Below are 24,042 nucleotides of genomic sequence, written 5' to 3' on the forward strand. Positions count from 1 at the left end.
ATACTTGCCCTCAGTCATCTGTACCTCCTAAGTGAATAATGAAATGTAGTGACTAATAATATTGTATTTAAATAAATGTAAATAAACAGTATTAGAAACTATTTGGGAGGTGCATGTGCATTTGGGGTGCTGACAAAATATAGTCATTTAATGCTCATGTTGCTTTAGAACAATATCAACAATTGTTAGAGTGTAAAACTTTTCAGGTGACTTTTCAGAACAAGCCGATGTGTGTGTATGAAGAATGACCCTATTTCTGGATATTATATCATTTACATCCTGCATTTTTCACCATTTCGTATTTGATATTTTCAATTGTCCCTAAGCTGGAGGGAGGAGTTTAGCTGCTACAGCATGATGGATCCCATACACTGCGCACACAGAGAGGTTATCCTGCTCTGCTATCTATAGTGTACCATTTTTAAGTAAAAGCATTAGGGAGGACATTATACTGTAGTAATGAGCAGTGTAGATGTGATTTAGTAGCGGTTACACAGTAAATTACCATTAACTGCAGCAGCAACATCGGTGTGAGTGTCTCTGCTTCTCTCTTACTTTGTAGCTGCTTCATCTTTCCCCTCTTCTCTCCATATACTTCCATGGGCAGCATGAAAGAGCACCTTCGTGTTACCCATCTTTGTCTATAATCACAGATACACTGACTTCACTGAACAGGTTGTGGGAAAAAAATTAGAGAGAAGTGAGACCCCTAGTGGTCAGCAGTTTAGAGGGAGTTTCAGCAAAAAAGGGACATTGTGTAAATAAAGTGATATTTGGCTTTTACTAGTTACTGCCGAAATCACTAACTTTTCAACAAACTTGTGCTTAAAGGGGTTGTCCTGAGAAAGCAAGTGGGTCTATACACTTCTGTATGGCCATATTAATGCACTTTGTAATGTACATTGTGCATTAATTATGAGCCATACAGAAGTTATAAGAAATTTTTCACTTACCCGCTCCGTTGCTAGCGTCCTCGTTTCCATGGAGCCGTCTAATTTTCAGCGTCTAATCGCCAGATTAGACGCGCTTGCGCAGTCCGGGTCTTCTTCTTTTCTGAATGGGGCCGCTCGTGCCGGAGAGCGGCTCCTTATAGCTCCGCCCCGTCACGTGCCGATTCCAGCCAATCAGGAGGCTGGAATCGGCAATGGACCGCACAGAAGCCCTGCGGTCCACCGAGAGAGAAGATCCCGGCGGCCATCTTCAGCAGGTAAGTAAGAAGTCACCGGAGCGCGGAGATTCAGGTAAGCACTGTCCGGTTTTCTTTTTTAACCCCTGCATCAGGGTTGTCTCGCGCCGAACGGGGGGGGGGGGGGGGGGGGGTTGAAAAAAAAAAACCCGTTTCGGTGCGTGACAACCCCTTTAAGGCTAGTTTTACACGGGCGAGGGCGATATCTAGCTGTGAATCATTGCCCGAAATTGCCCTTGCCATCCGTGTGAAAGCTAATGGATGCGCGTTTTAATGTGCAAACAGCCTTGCATCCACGGGGAATCCCCACCGTGGCTGTCACAGCAAGCAGAGGATCGTGGAGTTCATCCATTGCTTTCAGTGCTGCCGCCGACCACATTGAAAACAGTGGGGCTGCTAGCTGCAATCTCGCAGCTAGATAGAAAATGTAGCTCTATGGGTGTATTTGCTGCTGAAAATCTGCATCATTTTACAGTACGAGCGATGTGAAGGGAGGCTTTAAGAAACCTCGTGCTCTTGGTGGGAAAAGATCGGCAGTGTAAAGTGACTTCCAATGTGGATATCACATGTCCATTCATGCTGTGGATTTCACTCTTCCAAATGAGCTGGTGCAATCCGCACCATTGCCTCGGCAAAATCAAATTTACTGCTGTGCAAAATCCATAGGAGATCAGCAACGTCTGAATGTACCCTATAGTTTTAAAGACAGATAACTACTATATTATATGCTTGATTCTCTTCCCAGCTACTTTCAAAGCCGAAATTCAGCAGCGTTGAAAAAATTAAGACCATCGGCAGTGCGTATATGGCTGCAACAGGACTAAATGCTACTTCAGGACAAGAAAATCCACAGGTATTCTTCATACGGTACTTTTTATTATACCGGATGTCCTAATGGGGTTGACCGTCGTCCATGTGACTGTGAGGGGCATAAAAACCTCTCCAGAGCTATTTCACAGAAACTTGTGTAACCATCTGTCTACATTTGAGTTCTCTGCTTTTTTTAGGATGGAGACAGGAATTATAATCATATTGGCATCATAGTGGAGTTTGCAACTGCTCTTATAGGAAAGCTGGACTTGATCAATAAGCACTCTTTTAACAATTTCAAGCTGCGTGTAGGTGGGTTAAATGCCTCATCTTGGTTACTTACACTCTAAATATTCTTTGATATTTCTATATGCTTTTCTCAGATATTTCATTATGATTCCCCTTTTTTTCCCCCAACCATCAAGGTATTAATCATGGTCCTGTAGTTGCTGGGGTTATAGGAGCCCAAAAGCCTCAATATGACATCTGGGGTAACACCGTCAATGTGGCAAGCCGAATGGACAGCACAGGTGTACTTGGGAAAATTCAGGTAACTTGGTCATTGAGAGTAAATGCCCACCTCGAATACTGCATGCGGATAATTCATAGCATAATACCGTACCAGCAATGTAGGGGAGGGAACGCATGCTGCTTACCTGTGGAAATCTGCCCCTGTGTGAAGGTACTCTTCAATGACCTATGTGCCGATAGTTACAACAGCTGCTTTATTTTTATTGTCAGTGCTTCAATTGTTTGGTTGCTTCATACACGACCATAAGGGAGGTTTCACACAGTGTTTTTTGGAAAAATGCCACTGTGGTTTTTGATGCAGTTTTTTTTCCCTCTCTTTAGCAAAGCCCAGAAGTGGATTCAAATGAAATAGGACAAAGAAAGGAAGGAATTCTCCTTCCTGCTGGATCCACTGATGGGTTTGGCTAAAAAAAATAAATAAATAAAAAAAGCACCAGAAACTGCAGTGGTGCTTTAGAAAGAGAATGCTATGTGTGAATGATACCACCTTAAAGAAGTGAGCCTGTGCCATCCCGCAGTGGGGGATCAGAACAGCAATCCCAGCTGTTAACCCCCTACATGGGCAATGTACATTGCAGCATGTAAAGAGTTCACAGAGGGCGCACGCTCCCTCTGTTATGTCATCAGCCCTCCACGAAGTAATCACTGTTGTCTTGGCCTGCCGTGGCCTATGTTTGCTATTGTAAGTGATAAAGCACTGCAATACAGAAATACTGCAGTGCATTATCATAGCAATCATAGCTTTTATAGTTCAAACTCTCTACACGTACAGAAAAAATGTAAAGAAATAAGTGTTAAATTTTCAAAAAAGCCTTTTTTGCGCTTTCACCTGTTTTTTATATAAGAACATTTTTTTTAAAAACACACATTTGGTATCATCATAGCTGTAAAGACCTGTACAATAAATTAAACACACTATTTATTCTTCACAGTAAAAAAAAAAAAAAAATGAAAAAACGAAGGCAAAATGCTTATTTTGCATCTAAAAAAACACAAGGGATCAAAAATGCCGTGTGTACCCCAAAATGATACCAATAAAAACGACAACTTCTCTTGAAAAAAACAAGCCCTCACAGAGCTCTGACAATGAAAAAAGAAAAAAGTTATGGGACTTTGAATGCGACAATGCAAAAAAAAAAAGGTGTTTTATTGTGGAAAAACCTAAAAACAATAATTTGGTATCCTCTTCATCGTACCGACCCATGGAAAAAATCTATCGTGTCATGCTAGATGATTAACGCTGTAAGAAAAAAAAACACAATGGCAGAATTGACTTGTTTTCTCTCTCTGTCCTCCAAAAAAAAAGTAATAAAAAATGGTACCAATAAAAAAACAGTTTGCCACAAAAAAAAAAGCCCTTATATGGCCATGTCAATTGAAAAATACAAAAGTTATAGCTTTTGAAAAGTAGAGATGAAAGTCCCCCAAAAAATCGTTGTCCTTTGGGTCAAAATAGGCCATGTCCTTAAGGGGTTAAAGTAGTTTTGCAAATTTTGGTAAATATATTAGAAAATGCCTTTTATATTTTTGTGTGAGGAAAATGCATTTTTCTTCTTCGAACAAAATCCTTCTCTGGCTACCACTAATTGTCAGACCTAGAGCATTTTTTTTGGTAATTGGGGCGCCTCCCCCTAGTAATAAAAATTGTTGCCTCCCCACACACACACTTCCCATGTCATCAGAACAGCCCAACCCCAGTAGTCACAGCAGAGCCACCCCCTCCTCCCCACAGGTTGGACAGTGCTGGTCATTAGAACAGCCCAACCCCAGTAGTCACAGCAGAGCCACCCCCTCCTCCCCACAGGTTGGGCAGTCCTGCTCATCAGAACAGCCCAACCCCAGTAGTCTGAGCAGAGCCACCCCCTCCTCCCCACAGGTTGGGCAGTCCTGCTCTCAGTCTACCTCTTCTCTCCAATTGATTCTCTAATATATATTTGAAGTGATCATTTTAATATTACAGGTTCCTAATTGATCTCAGCTGCCAGACATTTGCTTTTAGCCTGTAAATTGCATCACACCTATAAAAGTTTAATTGTTGCTGTGATGCGGTTTAGTTCTAACTTTTACTTAGAAGTGCAATTTTCGTTTATGAGCCAGTGTGTATTGGCCATTTTTGAGTGCTAAAAAGCATTCTGCATTATTAAACGGTGCTCTTTATAATCACTCTGTCAGGCCATTGTTTTCAGTGCTCCCATTATTGCTGGATGCACTTTGTGAGCAGACACAGAATGGATCCACTTGTTCTCGATTTACTGCATGATATTGCTACTGTGTAGTTATTGTGAAGCAGCATTGTTTCCAAGATCAGATACACATAAATTCCATTTGCATTGCTGTACATTTATTTTCATAACTGGAACTCTGCTGACACTTTAACTCCTTGATGACATTTCCACTGGTCTCAATGGAACGGTTCAGTATCATAAATGTGACGCGGGATCTAGTTCACAATCAATGTAAATGATATCTATCGCCATCCTTAGACAGAAGGTGCACAAAACAAGTTCTTTTCCTGCCCAATTAACACCCTTGTTCTTGCAGGTCACTGAAGAAACCAGCAAAATCCTTCAGAAGCTAGGCTACACGTGTGAACGCAGAGGAGTCATCAAAGTTAAGGGCAAAGGGCAACTGTGCACTTATTTTGTTTCCACTGATATGGCACGTTCAAGTTCACAGGGAAATGTTCTTAATTAGGTTTTGCAATAGCAAAGTGGATTTTCTAGGGCAAAAAAACACAAGAATATCCAGAAAATCACATTTTTCTTTTAGTCTTCAATTATAAGAGGACAACAAGTAGCTGAACTGAGCATGCCTACCCACAATCAAGACACATACAGGACAAATGTGGCGTGACAGCAACACTGGACGGTGTGTTTAGTTGCTAGCTAAGGATCAAGAAGGCTGATTAGTACTGTATGTGCATTATACCATCTTCAGGACAAGAGCACAACTTCAGCCGACACTGCCATGTAGCACAGACCAAGAACCACTAGTCTTATGTCGTATTCTTGGATTTACATACACATTAAAGTTGCATTGTGTCATGTAATTTGCAGTGCAGCATGACAGAAACTGCTAGAAACCTGCCAAAGGACGATGTCATCACTCCCCCTTGTGGGCACTCCATGTACTGCTTCCAAAGAAATGTATTCTGCCTCTGACCCAACTCACAGAGGGTAACATGACTGGAAATGTGAAAGATGAGCTTGCTGGGACTGGCCCACAACCAACTACTAGAGATGTGTTTCCTATATTGTTATACCATTGCCATGTACATAGATATATTTATATACTGCAGCATCACTCCCATTGTATTTATTCATCATAATAAACTCTTGTTAATAAACCCTCGTGTTGTATGTTTGGAAGCAGCCTAAAGAACAAAAAGGTATTAATACATTCAAATCAACTAAAGTTGTGATGTGACTTCAGGACTGTCAATGGAGGTGGTGACAGCCGCTTCATAGAGGATAGACAACTGGTTTGAATGCAGTTAATGCAAGACAATGAATCTATAGCCAGAACCCCATTAGGGATTAACCTAGAGTTATCTGATTGGTAATGATTTCCTTTCCTATGAGGAGAAATCAGCTACTGAATCATTTGGCTTTTTTATTTATTTTTTATATATAGATTTGTGTAACAAGAGACTGTTAAAGACAAAAAAAACTTCCCGTGGAGGTCTGTAAGGATGGGTTCATGCATGATACTTCGTTGCAGAAATTTCTGCAACTGTCCCATTCATTTTAATGAAGTTTGCAGAGTCCCATACGCATGCAGAAGAAACATCCCTATTCACATGTATAGAATGAAGGTTTTTTTTAGCCATAGACATGTCTGCAATAAATCTGCTGCGTGTGAATATAGACTAAATGTGGACAACATCTTAGAGGAAATCTGGAGTAATAAATGACTATAGAATCCTGTTCTATTTTTATGTAAAATGTTTGTCCATGTTACATGAATTAATGTATAAATGCCTGTTCTCATGGCGTCATTTGTTTCTGGGGTTGGAGGGAAGGAATTGCCATCTTTTAATACAAAATCTACCCAAAATGTAAGGACCGTCATTGTTTACCATGACTTTTTTCTACATTCTTAGACATGTTTACATTGCATTGCCAATATACTGTTCATCGTTATTTCCAATAAAGGACTGTATTTTCCTACATGGTATTATCTTCATCTACCAAAGTCTTAATGGAGTTAGACATCTGCAGTTTCAGAAGAGTCTTAAGGCCTATTTAGACACAACGATTATTGCTCAAAAGACCTCTTTTGAGCGATAATCGTATACATTTACACGGCAAGATGAGCGCTCAAAATTTGCTCAAACGGCAGTTGTGTCAGTTTTGAGCGTTCACTTTGCATAAGTATGTAAATGAAGACTCTCGCTGTATGCAGAAGACAAGCGGGACTGCTATCTTCTACATACAGCTGTTATCTTCTCGGAGTGCTCAGCTGATACAGCTGAGCGCTCCGAGTGGGGTATGCAGAAGACAAGCTGGGCCGCTTGTCTTCTGTATACAGTTGTTTTCTTAGAGCGCTCAGCTGGTATACTAGGGCTATAATGTCAGACTGTAGCATGGGCAGCATTAACATGGCACATCATCTGCATCCTGTATATAAATAAATGTCTGGGACTACCTCGTATTGGAAGAACGAAGGTCTATCACTACCCTGCTGCCAGCACTCCAAAGAGGGGGCGGTCATGCACGTGTGCACCTCTCTCCTTTTGTAGTTTCTGAGAGTCACTTAAAACACTAGAGTGCGTCACATCTCTCATAAATCCCAATAGAGAGAGCTGCACACATTCACAGCCACCTCCTTACCTTCTCTCACACATTTTATATAAGACTCTATTCATTCCTAATTTCTCAGATAGAATTTGAGAAATTAGAAATGAATAGTCTTATGGCAATTAGAAATTATACAGAATATGCAGAACATAGGATGTCAGAGGCTTTTCTGCATATGTACATTACACTACATTATGCAAGTACTTGAATAAAAATGCAGTAATTAACCAGAGCCAGCATGGGTTTGTGACAAACAAGTCATGCCAGACAAACCTAATTTCCTTCTATGACAGAATCACTGACTGGTAGAGATGAGCGAACGTACTCGTTTCGAGTAATTACTCGATCGAGCACCGCGATTTTCGAGTACTTCAGTACTCGGGTGAAAAGATTCGGGGGGCGCCGGGGGGAGGCGTGGCAGCGCGGGGGGTAGCAGCGGGGAACAGGGGGGAGCCCTCTTTCTCTCCCTCTCCCCCCCCCCCACTCCCCGCTGCAACCCCCCCACTCACCCACGGCGCCCCCCACATCTTTTCGCCCGAGTATGGAAGTACTCGAAAATCGCGGTACTCGGGCGAAAAAGGGGCGTGGCCGAGTACGCTCGCTCATCTCTACTGACTGGGTTGATCAGAGAAATGCAATGGATATTGTATATCTTGACTTTAGTAACGCATTTGACAAAGTATCTCATACCATACTTATTGGAAAAATTACCAAACATGGGATTGACAAGCCAACTGTTAGGTGGATTCACAACTGGCTGAGTGATCGTACTCAAAGAGTGGTCATAAATGGCTGCACATCCAAGTGGAAGAATGTACCAAGTGGGGTACCATAAGGCTCTGTCCCAGGCCCAGTGTTGTTCAACATTTTTATAAATGATCTGGAGGAGGAAACTAATCAAATTTGCCGATGACACAAAGCTAGGAGGGATAGCGAACACTAGGGAAGAGAGAGAGCGAGAGTATTCAAAAAGATCTAGAAAAGCTTGAACAGTGGGCAGCGACTAACAGAATGGTATTTAACAAGGAGAAATGCACAGTTCTACATCTGGGCAAGAAAAAATGAAAAAAGCACCAAAATCTACCATTCTATGACTATGCATGACTACTGTTAACTTTGGAGTTAACTGATGTGCTATCCGAGTTTTGAGCATTTAACTTGGGTTAAGCTTTGTGAGACAAAGGAAGTAGACATAAGGTGATGTCTGATAAGAAGTCTATATCAAAGGACATCCTGAAGACAAAGGTCAACGAATCCTACTATATTCAGACATGAACAAAGACCTGCAAAATACTGATTCCGTTTTATAGATAAAGGAATGTTAAACGGCTAAAGCCCAATTTACATGGGGCGAATGTCAGGCAAAAGATGCCCGACACTTGTCCCCACATGTAGTCGCTCCCGTGCTGTCACAGGAGCGAGTATCGTTGGCTCGCAGTAAGGCGGGTGGAGATTTCACTCCTCGCTCTCCCTCGACCCTCTCCTTCCACTTAACTCAATATTGAATGGCTGCTATTTACACTGATTGATCATCGTTCAGGATTTTATGCAGCATGAGCGATGATCCTGAATGATAATCGTTCAATACTGAAGGCCGCTATGTAAAGTGAATGGAGAGTGGCGGGGGAGAGCGAGGAGAGAAATCTCCAGCCGCCCCGCCCCCTGCTCTGTCAGAGTGCAAGCGATACTCGCTCCTGAATGACAGCACGGGAGCAACTAAACACCGGGACGAGTGTCGGCCATCCTTTGCCCAACATTTGTCCCATCTAAATGGGGCTTAACACGTATAGGACTGTTGCTTTATAGTAGACATTAATTTTATTTGTCAAATGTGCCTATAACAAGCCTAATGTATACCAAAAGTCTGCCTTTTTGACAATAATGTGGGCAGTACATATTAGTATAACTTTTTTCCCCCACTGCATTGAAAAAGTGCAGTTGACTGTGCTTATCGATGCAAGGACATGAGGCAGAACTGCAATTCCTGTTGCTCCATGCAATATTCAATGTTGTGTTTTGCTCATGAACTGCAATGGGTCTATACCAAAACTCTTGATTTAAGAACCCTAGCTTCAAGGGAGGAAATGTGCCTAATGTAAGCATCATATGGCAGTATACAGATTCCCTACAACTCTGTTATAGCAAAATTGATAGGCTTTATTACATTAGAAAGTTCCAGAACTGATCAAGGGTGCATTCACACTTGGCGGCTTTTGATGCAGACCTGCAGCAGATTTCACCCTTTCAATTGAAAGTGTGAAGTGTGAGCTTTGTCTCTGTGTCAAAATCTGCACCAATGGTGTGGATTTTCTCCTACTGCCAATTTGCATCAATTCCAGTAAGTGTGAATACACCCTAAAGGGGTTTTCAGGAGTATACTGTTGCTGACCTATTCTCAGGTCATCAAGTGAATAAGGGAGAGCTGAAGTACCATTCTGGGCCACTGCACAATGTATGGAGCTGTCTAACTATCCGACAGTAGCTCCAGCAACAAGCTGATTGGTGGGGGTCCCAGAAGTCATACCCCCACTGATCTGATAATAATGACCTATCCTGAGAGTAGGTAATAAATATTATAGTCTCGGTATACTGCTTTAATGCAGTTTAACAGGACTAACATATTGATGACATACCCTCAGGACAGTGAAGTTGCCCAGAGTTAACGGGGCCCCTCCATAAGTATGAATGTTTTTCTTCTGCCTTTCCATTGTCAGTGTCTTCTATGTGTGTGAATTTGATGTGTATTGCATCTCTGCAGCACTGAATGGGTTAACGTTTGGTTTATGTCTGGAAATGTATCTTGTTGTGTGTCGTGATCATGTTTGATATGTGTTTGCAAGGATGGTATGCGAGTCAGTGAGTGGGTCTTCTTGCAAAAGAGAGTTTGGAGTGAAGTGGGTCTGCTTCTGAATCTTGCAAGAGTTTGAGTCTGGCGAAGATGGGGCCTTTTAGTGAGTAGGAAAAACTGTGCCTTGTCCTTCGAGGATCCCCAGGATGGAAGAGGTTGAACGATGGCCTGATGTATGCCCTGGGCCCAATCCACCCAGGTCTCCTTGCTATTAATATGGACAACTGAGAGAGTGAGCGGAACCGCCGGGCAGCGCTGAGTGCCCCTTCCAAATGTGAGTGTTGACCGGTAGAGAGCTGGAGAGAAAAAGAGGGTGGCTGGGGGCAGAACCCCACAGATAACTGAGACTGTGGATTCTTCTGCCATCCTGTGAATCCTCCCTGTCACACCATTGTTCTCTGTTGGCACCTGTGATGTAATGTTATAGACTGTTGTAACATACTGTATTCAAGTAAACAATCTCTATCGACCAGTCACGGGTTTTGCTCAGAAAGTTATCCTTGTGTGTGAGCTTCTTTATTTCAACTACTGGATTCACCACAGAGGACAGAACGGTCGCGTCACAAGGGACAAGGACTTTGAAGTAAACCGCAGACTAGGTTTCCCTGTGAAACTTCCTCAGCAGTAACTTAGTTAGGTCCCGTGCTACCCCCAGGGGAGGAGATGGTAGAGCCCCCTGACAAGGCCTCATCTGCCTGCTGTCTCCTCAGCTGTGGGCCAGCTTCTCGGATGCTGAAACAGGCTATCCATATCTGGTTTTGGAGGGTCTGACAGGATCCCAGCCAATCAGCAGTTTGAAGTGAGTGTCGCTGTCACATTCCTGCATACCAGCATGGCCATATTTCCCACTAGGCATCTATAGGAGGAGGTCAACTACTTCAATGAGAGAACTTTCATGTTGCAGAGGACTGTAAGATAGCTGCCCTTCAGTTGCTCCTGTGACATCAGCACGACACCTCAGGCAGTTTTCTGGCAGCATTTAGTATATATACATCACTGTTTCTCAACTCCAGTCCTCAGGGACCCCCAACAGGTCATGTTTTTTGGATTTCCTCAGTGTTGCACAGGTGATTTAATTATTGTCAGTGCCTTAGACATTGCCACAGGTGTTCTCTCTATAGGATATCCTGAAAACATGACCTGTTGGGGGGCGCTGCGGACTGGAGTTAAGAAACTCTGGTATACATTACACCTGCCTGTGCACCTGAGGATCCCAGGGGCCCATGGTCACCCAAACTGCCCATGAACTGTAAATGCCACATGCTACTATAGTGAGGGTGACGGGTTTCCTTAAATGGACGCAGAAGAGCCACAGTTTCTGGCATCAGTGGTGGTGATCAAGAAACAGCATGTCATCTGTGGCCACCTTCTCCAGTCTCTGCTGCTACGGTCCATTTCTTATCATACTGGATCACCGGTTTGGTAAGTACACTCCTCAAAAAGAAATCAAGCCCTTGGAAGGAATTGTCGTTTTGCTGCAAAATCCTGCATGCAGTTACATCTCAGGCAAATATACAAATGATTAGAGTTGTGTGATTAGATGAACGGTCTTGCCATCTGAGGCCCTAGAAGTGGTTCCACCCTCGGCCTATAAAAGGCTACTTGTGTGTAGTGGACTTCTCTTTCCCCTTGTGTACAGCTTGCTGACCACTGGACGCCTCAATGACGCAATCAAAGAGATTTCACCCAGTTAACAGTATTGGAGGGAGTGTATTATTGGAATGCGAGAAGCTGGATGTTTGTACTGACCAATTGCCCATCACTTGAGCAGTTCTGACCATACTATTAGGAGGTGTTGGCACCAGTGAGGGACAATGAGGGTACTAGAGCCTCCATGTCTGCCTGTATCACATCTTGTATCTAAGCTAGAGGCAGTACAACAGGGTACTGGAGCCTCCATTTCTGCCCGTATCACATCTTGTATCCAAGCTAAAGGTGGTACAACAAGGTACTAGAGCCTCCATGCCCACCAGTATCACACCTTGTATCCAAGCTAGAGGCTGTACAAAATGGTACTAGAGCCTCCATTTCTGCTTGTATCACATCTTGTATCCAAGCTAGAGGTGGTACAACAGCGTACTAGGGCCTTCATGCCTGCTCATATCACATCTTGTATCCAAGCTAGAGGTGGTACAACAGGGTACTAGAGCCTACATGCCCACCAGTATCACACCTTGTATCCAAGCTAGAGGCTGTACAAAATGGTACTAGAGCCTCCATTTCTGCTTGTATCACATCTTGTATCCAAGCTAGAGGTGGTACAACAGCGTACTAGGGCCTTCATGCCTGCTCATATCACATCTTGTATCCAAGCTAGAGGTGGTAAAACAGGATACTAGAACCTTCATGTCTGCCCATTTCACAGCTTGTATCCAAACTAGAGGTGGTACAACAGGGTACTAGAGCCTACATGCCCACCAGTATCACATCTTGTATCTAAGCTAGAGGCAGTAAAACAGTGTACTAGAGTCTCCATTCCCACTCGTATCACATCTTGTATCCAAGCTAGAGGTGGTACAACAGGGTACTAGAGCCTCCATGCCCACCAGTATCAGATCTTGTATCTAAGCTAGAGGCAGTACAACAGTGTACTAGAGCCTCCATTTCCACTCGTATCACATCTTGTATCCAAGCTAGAGGTGGTACAACAGGGTACTGGAGCCTCCATTTCTGCCCGTATCACATCTTGTATCCAAGCTAGAGGTGGTACAACAAGGTACTAGAGCCTCCATGCCCAGCAGTATCACACCTTGTATCCAAACTAGAGGCTGTACAAAATGTTACTAGAGCCTCCATTTCTGCTCGTATCACATCTTGTATCCAAGCTAGAGGTGGTACAACAGAGTACTAGTGCCTCCATGTCTGCCCATTTCACAGCTTGTATCCAAATCAGAGGTGGTACAGCAGGGTACTAGATAGAGCCTCTATTTCTGCCCGTATAACATCCTGTATCCAAGCTAGAGGTGGTACAACAGTGCCCGAAAGTCATTCCAATGAATTATCGCTCCTGTTCTTTTACACAGGAGAGATAGTTGTTAAGTGATTGGAAGCGGACTGCGCCAAAGATCTCTTCCAGCCACCTGCTTTCTGTCTCTGTGAACAGGCAGTTTAATGATGAGCGACTGTCTGTTCGCTCATTTAAATAATTTTGCAGCCGATGCTTGTCCCGTATAAAGCCACCCTTACGCTAGCAGATGTTATGCTAGAAATGAGCGCCGATCCACATTTTGCAAGTCAGACTGCGCTCACTCAGTGTTATTTCCATGGTGTTATCAGCTATACTGTATGTACCCAAACAATCGCTAGCGTGATCCTCGAACGCATATAGTTCATTGTTGTCGACAGTACATCACTATTTACACAGGAAGATGTCTGCGATAACTGAAATAACATGTGGATGAACGTTCGCTCCCGTTTATCTGCCCATGTAAAAGGGCCTCGAGGCTAAATCCTCATTGTTTTCAGATGTTCACAGGTCTGCTAGAGAAAAGTCTATGTCTACAATATGCAATTTTGATAGATTTTTGTTTTTATGCTGGTAGTGGCCAAATTATTATTCTGCCACAGGCAAACATCAGGGCCTGTGCACGCATCGCCATGGCGTCTGTCCAAGGGATCGCCATTGGGCTTTCCATTTAAAATCCTCAAAAACGGCACCCCTGGACGGGACCTAAAGCTGAACCTTAAAGGAGATGTCCCGCGCCGAAACGGGTTTTTTTTTTTTTAAACCCCCCCCCCCCCCCCCGTTCGGCGCGAGACAACCCCGATGCAGGGGTTAAAAAAACCACCCGCACAGCGCTTACCTGAATCCCGGCGGTCCGGCGTCTTCATACTCACCTGCTGAAGATGGCCGCCGGGATCCTCTGTCTTCATGGACCGCAGGGCTTCTGTGCGGTCCATTGCCGATTCCAGCCTCCTGATTGGCTGGAATCGGCACGTGACGGGGCGGAGCTACACGGAGCCCCATAGAGAAGAGGAGAAGACCCGGACTGCGCAAGCGCGGCTAATTTGGCCATCGGAGGGCGAAAATTAGTCGGCACCATGGAGACGAGGACGCCAGCAACGGAGCAGGTAAGTATAAAACTTTTTATAACTTCTGTATGGCTCATAATTAATGCACAATGTATATTACAAAGTGCATTATTATGGCCATGCAGAAGTGTATAGACCCACTTGCTGCCTCGGGACAACCCCTTTAATGATAATGTAAATGGTCAATAGCTCCGATCAGCGGTGCTGCTTACCATCGCTGTGCGGGCGGGTGTCAACTGTGAGAGACAGCCAGCACCCGCATTGTATGGAGAGAGATTGAGCCGTGATCCCCCTCCATACATACCCTGAACCCGCAGGATGTAAATGTATGTCCTGTAGCTTTAAGCGTTAAGGGGTTAAACCAAAAAATAGGCTTGTCACAAGAGGTTAAAGAGATTTGGCCCAGTAACAGAGTCTGAGAGGGGCGCACTACTGGAATGGTCGTATCGATCCATTGCCGCCACCTGGGTGGTTCTGACCACACTGTTCAGACTGGAGGGGTTGCGACCATTAGATGCATGAGGACACTCAGGGCGCCCCCTACAGACCATCAGCAGAGAGGATCGTCTGATTGTATCACAAGCACGAAACGCTCCAACTGTTTCGTTGTCCGCCATCCAGAGACAGGTGTCGCCATGGTTACAGCGCTGTGTCCGTCAGAACCATTACCAGGCACTTGGATGAAGGCGCTCTGGTCTCACGTTGCCCACTACATGTCCCGGCTTTGACACCCGTCATCACCTTCATTTGCAGTGCGGTTGTGAACGATGAAACGGGACGCTACAAAGTGGAAATGCGATGCAGGAAACAAAATCGCCCATGTGTATGACGTTCATATTCGTGCGAGACATGTGTGCTCGCAACGCACAAATATTGCACAATTTTCTCGGCTGTGTGAAAACAGCTTTAGGGCCTCCGGTCACAAGACCGTTCATCTAATCGCACCGCAACCCTCATCATTTACACATCTCCCCCACCTGCGGTTTATTTAACGCTGCGATATCGCTGCATTTTTTTAACGCGATTGTCAATGGGACTTTCTAATGTTAAAAACGCATCGCAAGTTTGTGCTTTTTGTGCGATGCGGTTTTAACATTAGAAAGTCCCATTGACAATCGCGTGAAAAAAACACAATTGCAGCAAAACGATCCATTCTACGGGCTTTCTTTTACAAAGAGTGTGTGTGTGTATATATAACGAAACTATATTGTCCCGACAGTACGGGTATACGCTGAATAACACACTGCATAGTCCGGGTATATACTACACTGTCCCGACATAATCGACACTTCTGCCTAGTGTTTGTCATGTGTTGGGACTTTCCCACCCCGCCCCTCCTGCTCTCTCATTGGCTCTCCTCACTGCAGCTTGTCACTGATTGGCCGCCTAGGCTGCCGCTCACTCCTGCACATTTCCTCGTTGTAATTTCCCAGTGGTGGCTGGAAGTTTGTGGTGTTGGAGCCCCCCGTAGAGAAGGAGGGCGGCGGCACAGTGAGGTGAGTGCACGGGACAGCACCACTACACTACAACTCCCAGCATGCCCCCCACCTGTAGAGGAAGAGGGGCACAGGGAGGTGAGTGCACGCGGCATCATCACTACACTACAACTCTCAGCATGCCTTGCCCCTGTAGAGGAGGAGGGGGCACAGGGAGGTAAGTGCATGGGGCATCATCAGTACACTACAACTCCCAGCATGCCTTGCCCTCGTAGAGGAGGAGGAGGGGGCACAGGGAGGTAAGTGCATGGGGCATCATGAGTACACTACAACTCCCAGCATGCCCTGCCCCCAGGTGACCAGGCATGCTGGGGATTGCAGTTCCAGCAGCCACTGAGACATGTCAGGGATGGGATGGACTGCCTGCAGCCTCCTGGTTGTCCGTCTCTTGGGAAGATGTCTGATTGGAGGGTTTATTTATTTGCCGCATTAATTTATCCCACTTGGCTAAGGAGAAAGGCCGCCTAGTCCGCCCATGATAGTGTGCGCCAATGTGGCCAACAGACGGGGGTCATCAGCCCCACCGCTAGTTAATGACATCTCCCAGCATTATACCAGTAATGCCTTAAAGAGACATGTTCTGACCCCCTATGCCGCCCTGGCTGTGGGCAGCGGGGGATAGTGACAGGTGTGCCAATTCCAGCCTTCTGTTGCTTACACCAATGGGTACTGGTTTTGAAGATCTAAGGCGCAGCCCACAGGAGCGTGTTGGGTCTTGTGCATGTAATATAATGTACCAATCTGCCGTAGGCGGCCATGGTGACGTTCACACGACTTGTGTGAAATATGTGTGCAAAAATAATCCCGGCATGCCCTATCTTGGGGCGTATTATGTGGGCGTACACGCCAGGACAGTAGATGGCGATGAGCGGCGTGTGGCCGGTACGTGATGTCATTGTGTGCAGCTCACATATATGTTGCGAGCTGCCAGATCCGCTTGTGTCAGCCCGGCCTGAGGCTGCTTTTAGACCTGCGCTGGAATCTCAGAGGTTCCTTCGCAGATCTGGCAGGAAATAGCGACTTTTTCATCTGGTTAAAGGCCGGGTAGCTGAGCGGAAACGAAATGAACCCCATTATAGTCAGCGGGTCCGTTTGGTTCTGGCAGAAGACGCATCCGTTCGGGTGGGAGATTCCCCTTTCCTGCTCCGCGAATGGAGCAAGAAAACGGAACCCGCTGAAGCAGATGTAGTTTTTAGGCTTTGCGGGGCTGGAGGTGCGTCCGATGCAGCTCATGTATGTTCGTATGTGCCACGTGTTCCTCGCCTTCCAGGGCGGACCGGCAGGTCCTCTATATACACAGTAACATAGAAGGGGTAAATAATGGTAAATGGGTACAAATAGAATGGGTAAATAATAGTAAATGGGTACAATAGGTATTCAATGTGCTGCTAGTAATAGGAAATGTCCACCTACCCACGGGGAAATATAAAGAGTACAGTATGTGTGCTCCTCGGGGGCCTGAAAGATGAAAGCGGCCTCTCCCTCGTCCCATAGAGCAATCTCCACCCCCACCCCAACACACACACACCTCGCGCTTTACCTGTCACGACCTCCGGGACGCAGCATTCATACGTCACAGGGGGGGATTTATGTGCCGCGTCCGCCTCATGCAGCCAGTAAGAACATAAATCCGAAAATCTTCCACTAAGCATCACCTATATAATAATAATGAAACGCAAACAATTTCTCTTTTTTTCTTCTCCACAGCGCTTTTCATATCCCACACCTGATTCAAGATCGCTCTATGCGTATAATGAAAGAATCCCCGCACCCCGGTCTACGTGTTAGCAGCCTTCACGTTGGCGATAAAATTACACATTTTTTGAGCAATGTGAGAATAAGGCTGCCTGTCCACGGGTGTTTTTGCATTGCATTCCCCGCAGCGATAATCTGGTCGCGGGAAACGAAATGCACACTTTCCTTAGCAATTCTCCGCTCGCGGCCGGCAAATCGCAGCATGCTGCGATTCTCCACGGTGAGCCTATCTGCCAGATAAGCTCACCGCGGAGATCCGTCAGCTGGCTCCTGCTCCTGGGTGGCAGCTCCCGCGGCCGATCTCCACCGCGGGATATCGCAGCGCCCATGGACAGGCAGCGTAAAAACACTGAATTATGAAACCAATGACTTTCAGTGGTTTCATTCCCATTTGCGATGTTTTCACTCATGCGATGTGGAGTAAAAAAATAATGGCAGGGTACTCTATGCTTCTGCGTTTTGCAATTTAAGGGGGAAAAAAATCTCCCATGTTACCCCATGGAGCCTCCTTTTTATTACAACGCACGAACTTGTGATTTTCGGGCGATGCTTCTTTAACATTAGAAACTCCCATTGTCCTTCACGCGAGAAAATCACGGGCGGCGGCGATGTGATATGAGGTTATTCTCAGGAGAAAGCATTGCTGGCGGTCAAAAATTGTGGGAATAAAGACGTGAATTTCTCATGGCAATATTGTGACACCAGTGTGAGGGAGCCCTTAGGGTTTATTGTCCGCGCGAGCAACCAATCAGAACATGTAACTGTATCATCTGCTCGTATCCCGACAATTAGGTGACTTCTTGTAATGCCTTTCTGGCATGGGACACGTAAACCCAGTCCGGTCCCTTTATTGCCCTCTGTGTGCCGCCATATGGCCCGCTCTTGGGGCCCGTTCACACAGGCAGATATTCTGCCCGGGTTCAGGCTGTATTTTTTTACTGACCATGTAAACCACTCGGAACCATTGAATTAAATTGCTGTATTCGGATGTGTGTTTTTACGTGGACCAATGTTACAGATATTTCCAGCATGTCTTATTTTGGGCCTTATTCATGGACCAAGATTGCCGAATAAATGCTACAGGTGCTTAAAAAATGCAGAAGCCTCCATCTTAGCTGCGTTATTAAACACTGTAGTTGTGACAAAATTGACATCATTTGGACGTTTTTAGTTTTTTTTTGCCCCTCCCCCCCCCCCCCCTTAAAAAAACGGATGACACACCTATGAACCACGGACATAAGAAGAAAAAAAAAGCACCAACACACGGAAACGGTGCGTTTTTCACCTACCAAAATTGCTTACGCCTTTGTAAACGAGCCCATAGACACGGTTAGCCCCTAGAAGTAACGTGTTGGAGCGCAGAATCGGCGAAGAGATGCCCTCATGTCAAATGAGCATAGGCGTATAGCCAGCTATGCAGAATCTGGAAGTGACCCGTGCGGCTCGTGTACATCCGCGTACTCCGGGTCTGCTATGTGCAGCTAAGAAATGACATAACTGTCAGCTGAGCTCTTATTTACATGACCCCCCCCCTCTATAATTACGCGCACTGAGATGTAATTAGTTGTGTGAAGACCCGGTATTGATCCGATATTTGCAGCTGTTGCTTCTCATTATTCTTGCAGGTTTCCCGTTCCCCTTCTTGATTAACCTATTGAGGAAGCTGCGGCGAGATGTCCTCTCCAAATTTATACATCGCTGTTTGTGACTTCTCATCACTTCTCCAAAATCCAGATGGCAAATACAACAGAGTTGAGAGAGGGAGCCTACTGACACTGACTGCAGCGCCCCCCTCAGACAGGACTGATAACGCTCTACTGCATCCACCCACCCTGTGGCTGCGAGTCTATGAGACGGAGAAGGTGGTGGGTGTAGACCCGGAGGCGGTACAAGAGGTCAGCCCCCAGGTCTGGAGGATATTACTAGCAGTCACCGACACCGAAGAGAGATATGCCTTCTATAAGGACCATAAGAGACTGCGGGAAGTGATGCTCCTAAAAACAGGGGACTATGTCCGGGTCCAGGTCAAGTCCTCCAGCGGACGCAAAGAGAGGGGCGTGCTTTGTTACAAGGGGTCCGTCAACCACGAACAGGAGATCTTTTTCGGAGTGCAACTTGTGGTGAGTGCTAAGTTAATAACCAGATAATATTAGGCTCTTTGTATCTGCGTCCGACGCCCCATCGCAGAGTCCGTTAAATATGAGGGGAAAATTGCGCCGCATGTAGTATTTTTAGGTGTCCCCTTAGAACACCTCACCCATTGCTTTTAATGGGATTGGCAAAGCATCCCATGGCGTGCGAGGCGCACATGAATACAGTGTGAAATTACCAAAAACCCACGGCGGAGGATCGCTACTTCTCTGAAGTGACGTAAGGCGTTTTTAACACAAAAAAGGTCTCGTATCCGCGGGGACATCGCACTTTGGCGAGCACGGTATCAAGCCAAGTTCACGGTTTGATATCGCACTCGCCCGTGTGAAGGGACAGACACTAAACAGAATCTGATGGACACCCCTAACTTACAACCGGGTCATCTGGCACTTGTGGTGTTTATGGCGCAGTTCTAAAACTGCTTTCCGGAAACCAAAACGCAGGTATGAACAGACTCCAAGGTTGGATTCACACGAGCGTATTCGTGTTTACTCACGCATTTGTACTGTGATTTTGGGGAATGGGCGTGGCTAAGGGCATTGTTCCATGTTTTTTTTACCGTACAAGCAAATTGTGCCTGTGCAAAAAAACTCGCAACGATGTTGTCAGCCATTGAAATGGCCAACTAGTGTGACGAGTTGAATATGTTCTCTTTCCCTACACAAAAAAATAGATCTTGCTGCGTATTTTTGGGGGCAACCAAAATGTACACGCAAAATACACACAATCAATGGGTTCTCTTCTCTGCTTGTTGAGTGCACAAAACGGTGCTCAACTCCAGTCGTGTCAATCCAGCCTAAGGCCTTCTTTTATGTTCGACTGCTCTTGCTTTCCAGGGGTCTGCCGTGAGTAAAGGCTTCACAGACGGATCATTTCGTGGTCAGAGATTCTTCCATTGTGATGAGAATTGTGGGGTTTTCGTATCGGGAAGCAGATTGGAGCGGGATTGGGCTGAAAATCCTGTAAGGAAATCAGGAAAACCGGATGAGAAGTCTCCCGGAGGGCTTGAAGAGGCAGCACTGAGGACCAGAAGCCATCAAGAACCACACGCTAAACAAATGATATTTAAGTCGCGTGGATTGAGGCAGAAAAGTCCACATAGAACTGGCGAAAAAGATCAAGAAAATGGTAATCACTAAATCAGTAGTTACATTTCTCAGAACGTCTATATAGACTATTGTAGTTAATGGGGTGTTCTCATCTCAGAAATGCATGGCCTATCCATTTCATTGCCGTAAAAGTCTGATGGGTGAAGTTGCCACTTCTGGTACCCCCACTGACCCGGAGAACGGTGGCCTTGGACCCCCATATTGCTAGATGGAGCCACAGGCTGGGTTGCTCTCTTCATTCATGCCTATAGGATTTACAGAAACGGTCAATCAAGCTTTGACCTCAACTTTTGCTTCTCTGTTTGCCCTGTAAGTAGCTGCCTTGCAAGGAAGGGTCGGGAGTAGAGATGAGCGAGCATACTCACTAAGGACAATTGCTCGATCGAGCATTGTCCTTAGTGAGTATCTCCCCACTCGGCAGAGAAGGTTTGGGTACCGGCGCGGGTGACAGGTGAGTTGTGGCAGTGAGCAGGAGGGAGCAGGGGAAAGAAAGAGATCTCCCCTCCGTTCCTCCCCGCTCTCCTCCGCCGCTCCCTGCCCGCCGCCGGCAGCCGAACCTTTTCTCTCGAGCGGGCAGGTACTTGCCAAGGGCAATGCTCGCTCGAGCAATTGCCCTTAGCGAGTATGCTCGCTCATCACTAGTCTGGAGACCTCCACCTATCAGACTTGTATGGATAGTCCATAAAGGTCTCCGATTAGAAAAAGCTGGTTTGCATAATTAGCCATTGCAACTAAAAATGAAACTAACCCTGTACGTAGTCTGATCCTGCAGTGCATTACTCCATTTCCTTCTGCCCCTTCTTGCTAACCTATTTATTGGTGGAATTAAAGAAGTAAAATGTGTCTACAGGAGAAAATAGACATAGGGTAACTTTATACGGGGCGGCTATCAGTAAATGGAGGGTAAGATCTCTTCCAGCTGGCCGCCGTCATTCAAAAATGAACTGCCTGTTTACACTGAGCAAGAAGTTGTTGAGTAGTCCCCTTGTTTCGGAGCGATCTCTCACCCAGTACCCTGTTGGGTCCCATGCTTGAACAGGACAATTGTCACTCAAACTTGATCAAGCAATTTTTTGGCTGATAGTTGTCCCATGTAAAACCAGCCATGCTCTGAAGCTGCTTGAGAAGATGAACAATTTTGTTTGAAGTCCATTGCTACAGTTCCCTTCCTTATCCTCCTATGTCTGTTATGCTTTACACAGGGTACCCTTATACAGAACGACTGGCGATAGTCAGCCGTCCCTCTAACTATTGATCCTCTGCTTTCACTCAGAAGCGATAGTCATTCAGAGAATGGAAGCGGAATGTGCCAGAGATCTCTTCCAGCCACCTGCCTCCTTCCACTGTGAACAGGCAGTTGTACATAGATGAATGACTGCCTGTTTACACGGGCCGATAGTCACTTGTGTTATAGGTGAGCTAAAACCCAAGTGACGCTGACAAGTGAGTGATTTCTTGCTCCGTGCCCATTCGGCAGTCACGTGTACACGGGATGACTATTGCCTAAATTTGCAGTATCCAATGATCATCCAGGCGATAATCACCCAGTGTAAAGGTACGTGCGTGGTGAATATAGCATATATAGGGTCTGATGGCTACACCTAGCTGATTAGCTGTGGATTTTGGTGCAGATATGCAGCAGATTTCGTCTCGTCAAAATCTACTGCGGATAAACAACCAAATCTGTAGCATATCAACTGAGTAAGTACAAGAGCGGTAGCCGCTGAGCCAACTGTTGAGCACTTATGCGCCTGACAGTTGCCCCGTATACGGGTACTTTTAAAGTGCCCATACACATTAGATTGAAGTTGATGAAAATGGACAGTTTCAATCACAAAGATCGCTCTGGTGAAATTTATTAGCAGACAGTCACTAGCCGACGGATGACAGACTGTTAACGTCTGGAAAGAAGACACACGTTTGGAATCTTGATTCTATAATCGGACGAACGGTCTTTTGTTGACAGAACCGTCTCAGATCTTTCATGTGTTACCCGGTGTCATTGAACATGTATGACAAGTTTAAAGAACTGTGACGGCCAGCATGGACTACAATGTGTATGACTGCATCTGCACAATGAGGGTCCACCAGACCATCCTTCGATTAGTGGTTGATCACTTAGCAGCCTACTTCTATCTAAAGTTTCTGGTCACCTCTAGGCACATTTGGTCACATCGGTGCAGAGCGGAGGTTGTTGCCTCCATTACTGAATTATTTTATTTCTAAGGTTCTCCATATTCGTGTTATTCACCCTAAATAATTAGAATTCTCTGTCCGTATAATGAAAGTGTTCTCCAGGATTACATTTCAATGAAGTCCTCCTTCCATGTGTGCTTGCATAATTGAACATACGCTTGCCTGTGGTAATCAGCGATTTCTTCATAGGGTATGAATTATATGATGATTAGAGTCTACAGCTTGGCGGCTAGATTGGAATTTGCATTGTAAAATACCTTCATTATGCACCTTTGTGCTTTCAATATTTACAAGAGCAGATAAATAAGACTACAAAATAGGAAAATCTATGCAAACACAGCAAGTTAGGACTGTTGTGCCTCATCCAGCATCTGAGAGGGTTGCTGCGCCCCTAGTTGTCTCACCTATGAATGCAGGTAGCACCCATAATAAAGCAGCGACTTCTGTCTATGTCTTACAGCGATAGTGAAAAGAATCATTGATCAGTGGATATATGACACTAGCAGTACAACATATTGCTGATATCTGGCCTTGTTCCAGCAGATGTGCCGCAGTCCAGAGAAGAGAGGAATGTGAAGTGTTGTCCTCCAGAAGAACAGGCGCGACAAGGTATGTAGTCACATGACTTCGGATATCAAAGGTAAAGTAAAAAGGCTCATTCTCACGGCATATCAAGTTTCGTCCTTTATAAAACGCAGCATTTTCTCCGCATGCGTTTGTGGAAGTTACTGCATTTTACCTGCTTATGTGCTTTTTCTTAATGTCCATATTGTATCCAGTGCAAAATTTAAAAAAAAATGCAAGAAGACCCAGGTGATGTCCATTTTGTTACAATTCACAGAAAACGGGGTGCACAATATAAAGAAACACAAAAACACTGAATAAGGATTAAAAGATTTTTGTATACACTCAACACTGGTATGCATAACAAACCTGTCTGAGCGCACCAATTCAGTGGGGCAATGTGCTTTCTGTATTCAGTCAGTAAAAAATATAGCTAGAAAATACGCCCCTGGGAATGGGCCCGTAGATTGTGACATTGAAAAAAAAAATTAGCTTGGTCCTTATAATTAGACCACTTCTTAGGGCTCTCTCACACCAGAATTTTTACCGCATATTACGCATGTGA

At 45.3% G+C, this 24,042-nt stretch overlaps 2 protein-coding genes across 5 annotated transcripts in view; both read left to right on the forward strand.

Annotated features, from left to right (window-relative positions):
• The window catches only part of ADCY4 (adenylate cyclase 4), a 66,442-nt gene extending 59,746 nt beyond the window's left edge, over positions 1–6,696 (forward strand). For all 3 annotated transcript variants that reach the window (XM_066603697.1, XM_066603696.1, XM_066603698.1), the window contains exons 23-26: positions 1,932–2,039; positions 2,194–2,308; positions 2,422–2,546; positions 5,069–6,696. In XM_066603697.1, coding sequence (XP_066459794.1) covers positions 1,932–2,039; positions 2,194–2,308; positions 2,422–2,546; positions 5,069–5,221 — 501 coding nt within the window. In that variant the 3' untranslated portion in view covers positions 5,222–6,696. The remainder of the gene's footprint in view (positions 1–1,931; positions 2,040–2,193; positions 2,309–2,421; positions 2,547–5,068) is intronic.
• Positions 6,697–15,617: 8,921 nt separating this feature from the next.
• LOC136628078 (ubiquitin carboxyl-terminal hydrolase CYLD-like) overlaps positions 15,618–24,042 on the forward strand; it is a 29,715-nt gene continuing 21,290 nt past the window's right edge. The window contains exons 1-4 of one of the 2 annotated variants that reach the window (XM_066603700.1): positions 15,618–15,702; positions 19,083–19,577; positions 20,445–20,736; positions 23,454–23,522. In XM_066603700.1, coding sequence (XP_066459797.1) covers positions 19,131–19,577; positions 20,445–20,736; positions 23,454–23,522 — 808 coding nt within the window. In that variant the 5' untranslated portion in view covers positions 15,618–15,702; positions 19,083–19,130. The remainder of the gene's footprint in view (positions 15,703–19,082; positions 19,578–20,444; positions 20,737–23,453; positions 23,523–24,042) is intronic. The other variant, XM_066603701.1, reaches the window with a different exon arrangement.

The sequence above is a fragment of the Eleutherodactylus coqui genome, chromosome 5 (assembly GCF_035609145.1).
Source record: "Eleutherodactylus coqui strain aEleCoq1 chromosome 5, aEleCoq1.hap1, whole genome shotgun sequence".
NCBI lineage: Eukaryota > Metazoa > Chordata > Amphibia > Anura > Eleutherodactylidae > Eleutherodactylus > Eleutherodactylus coqui.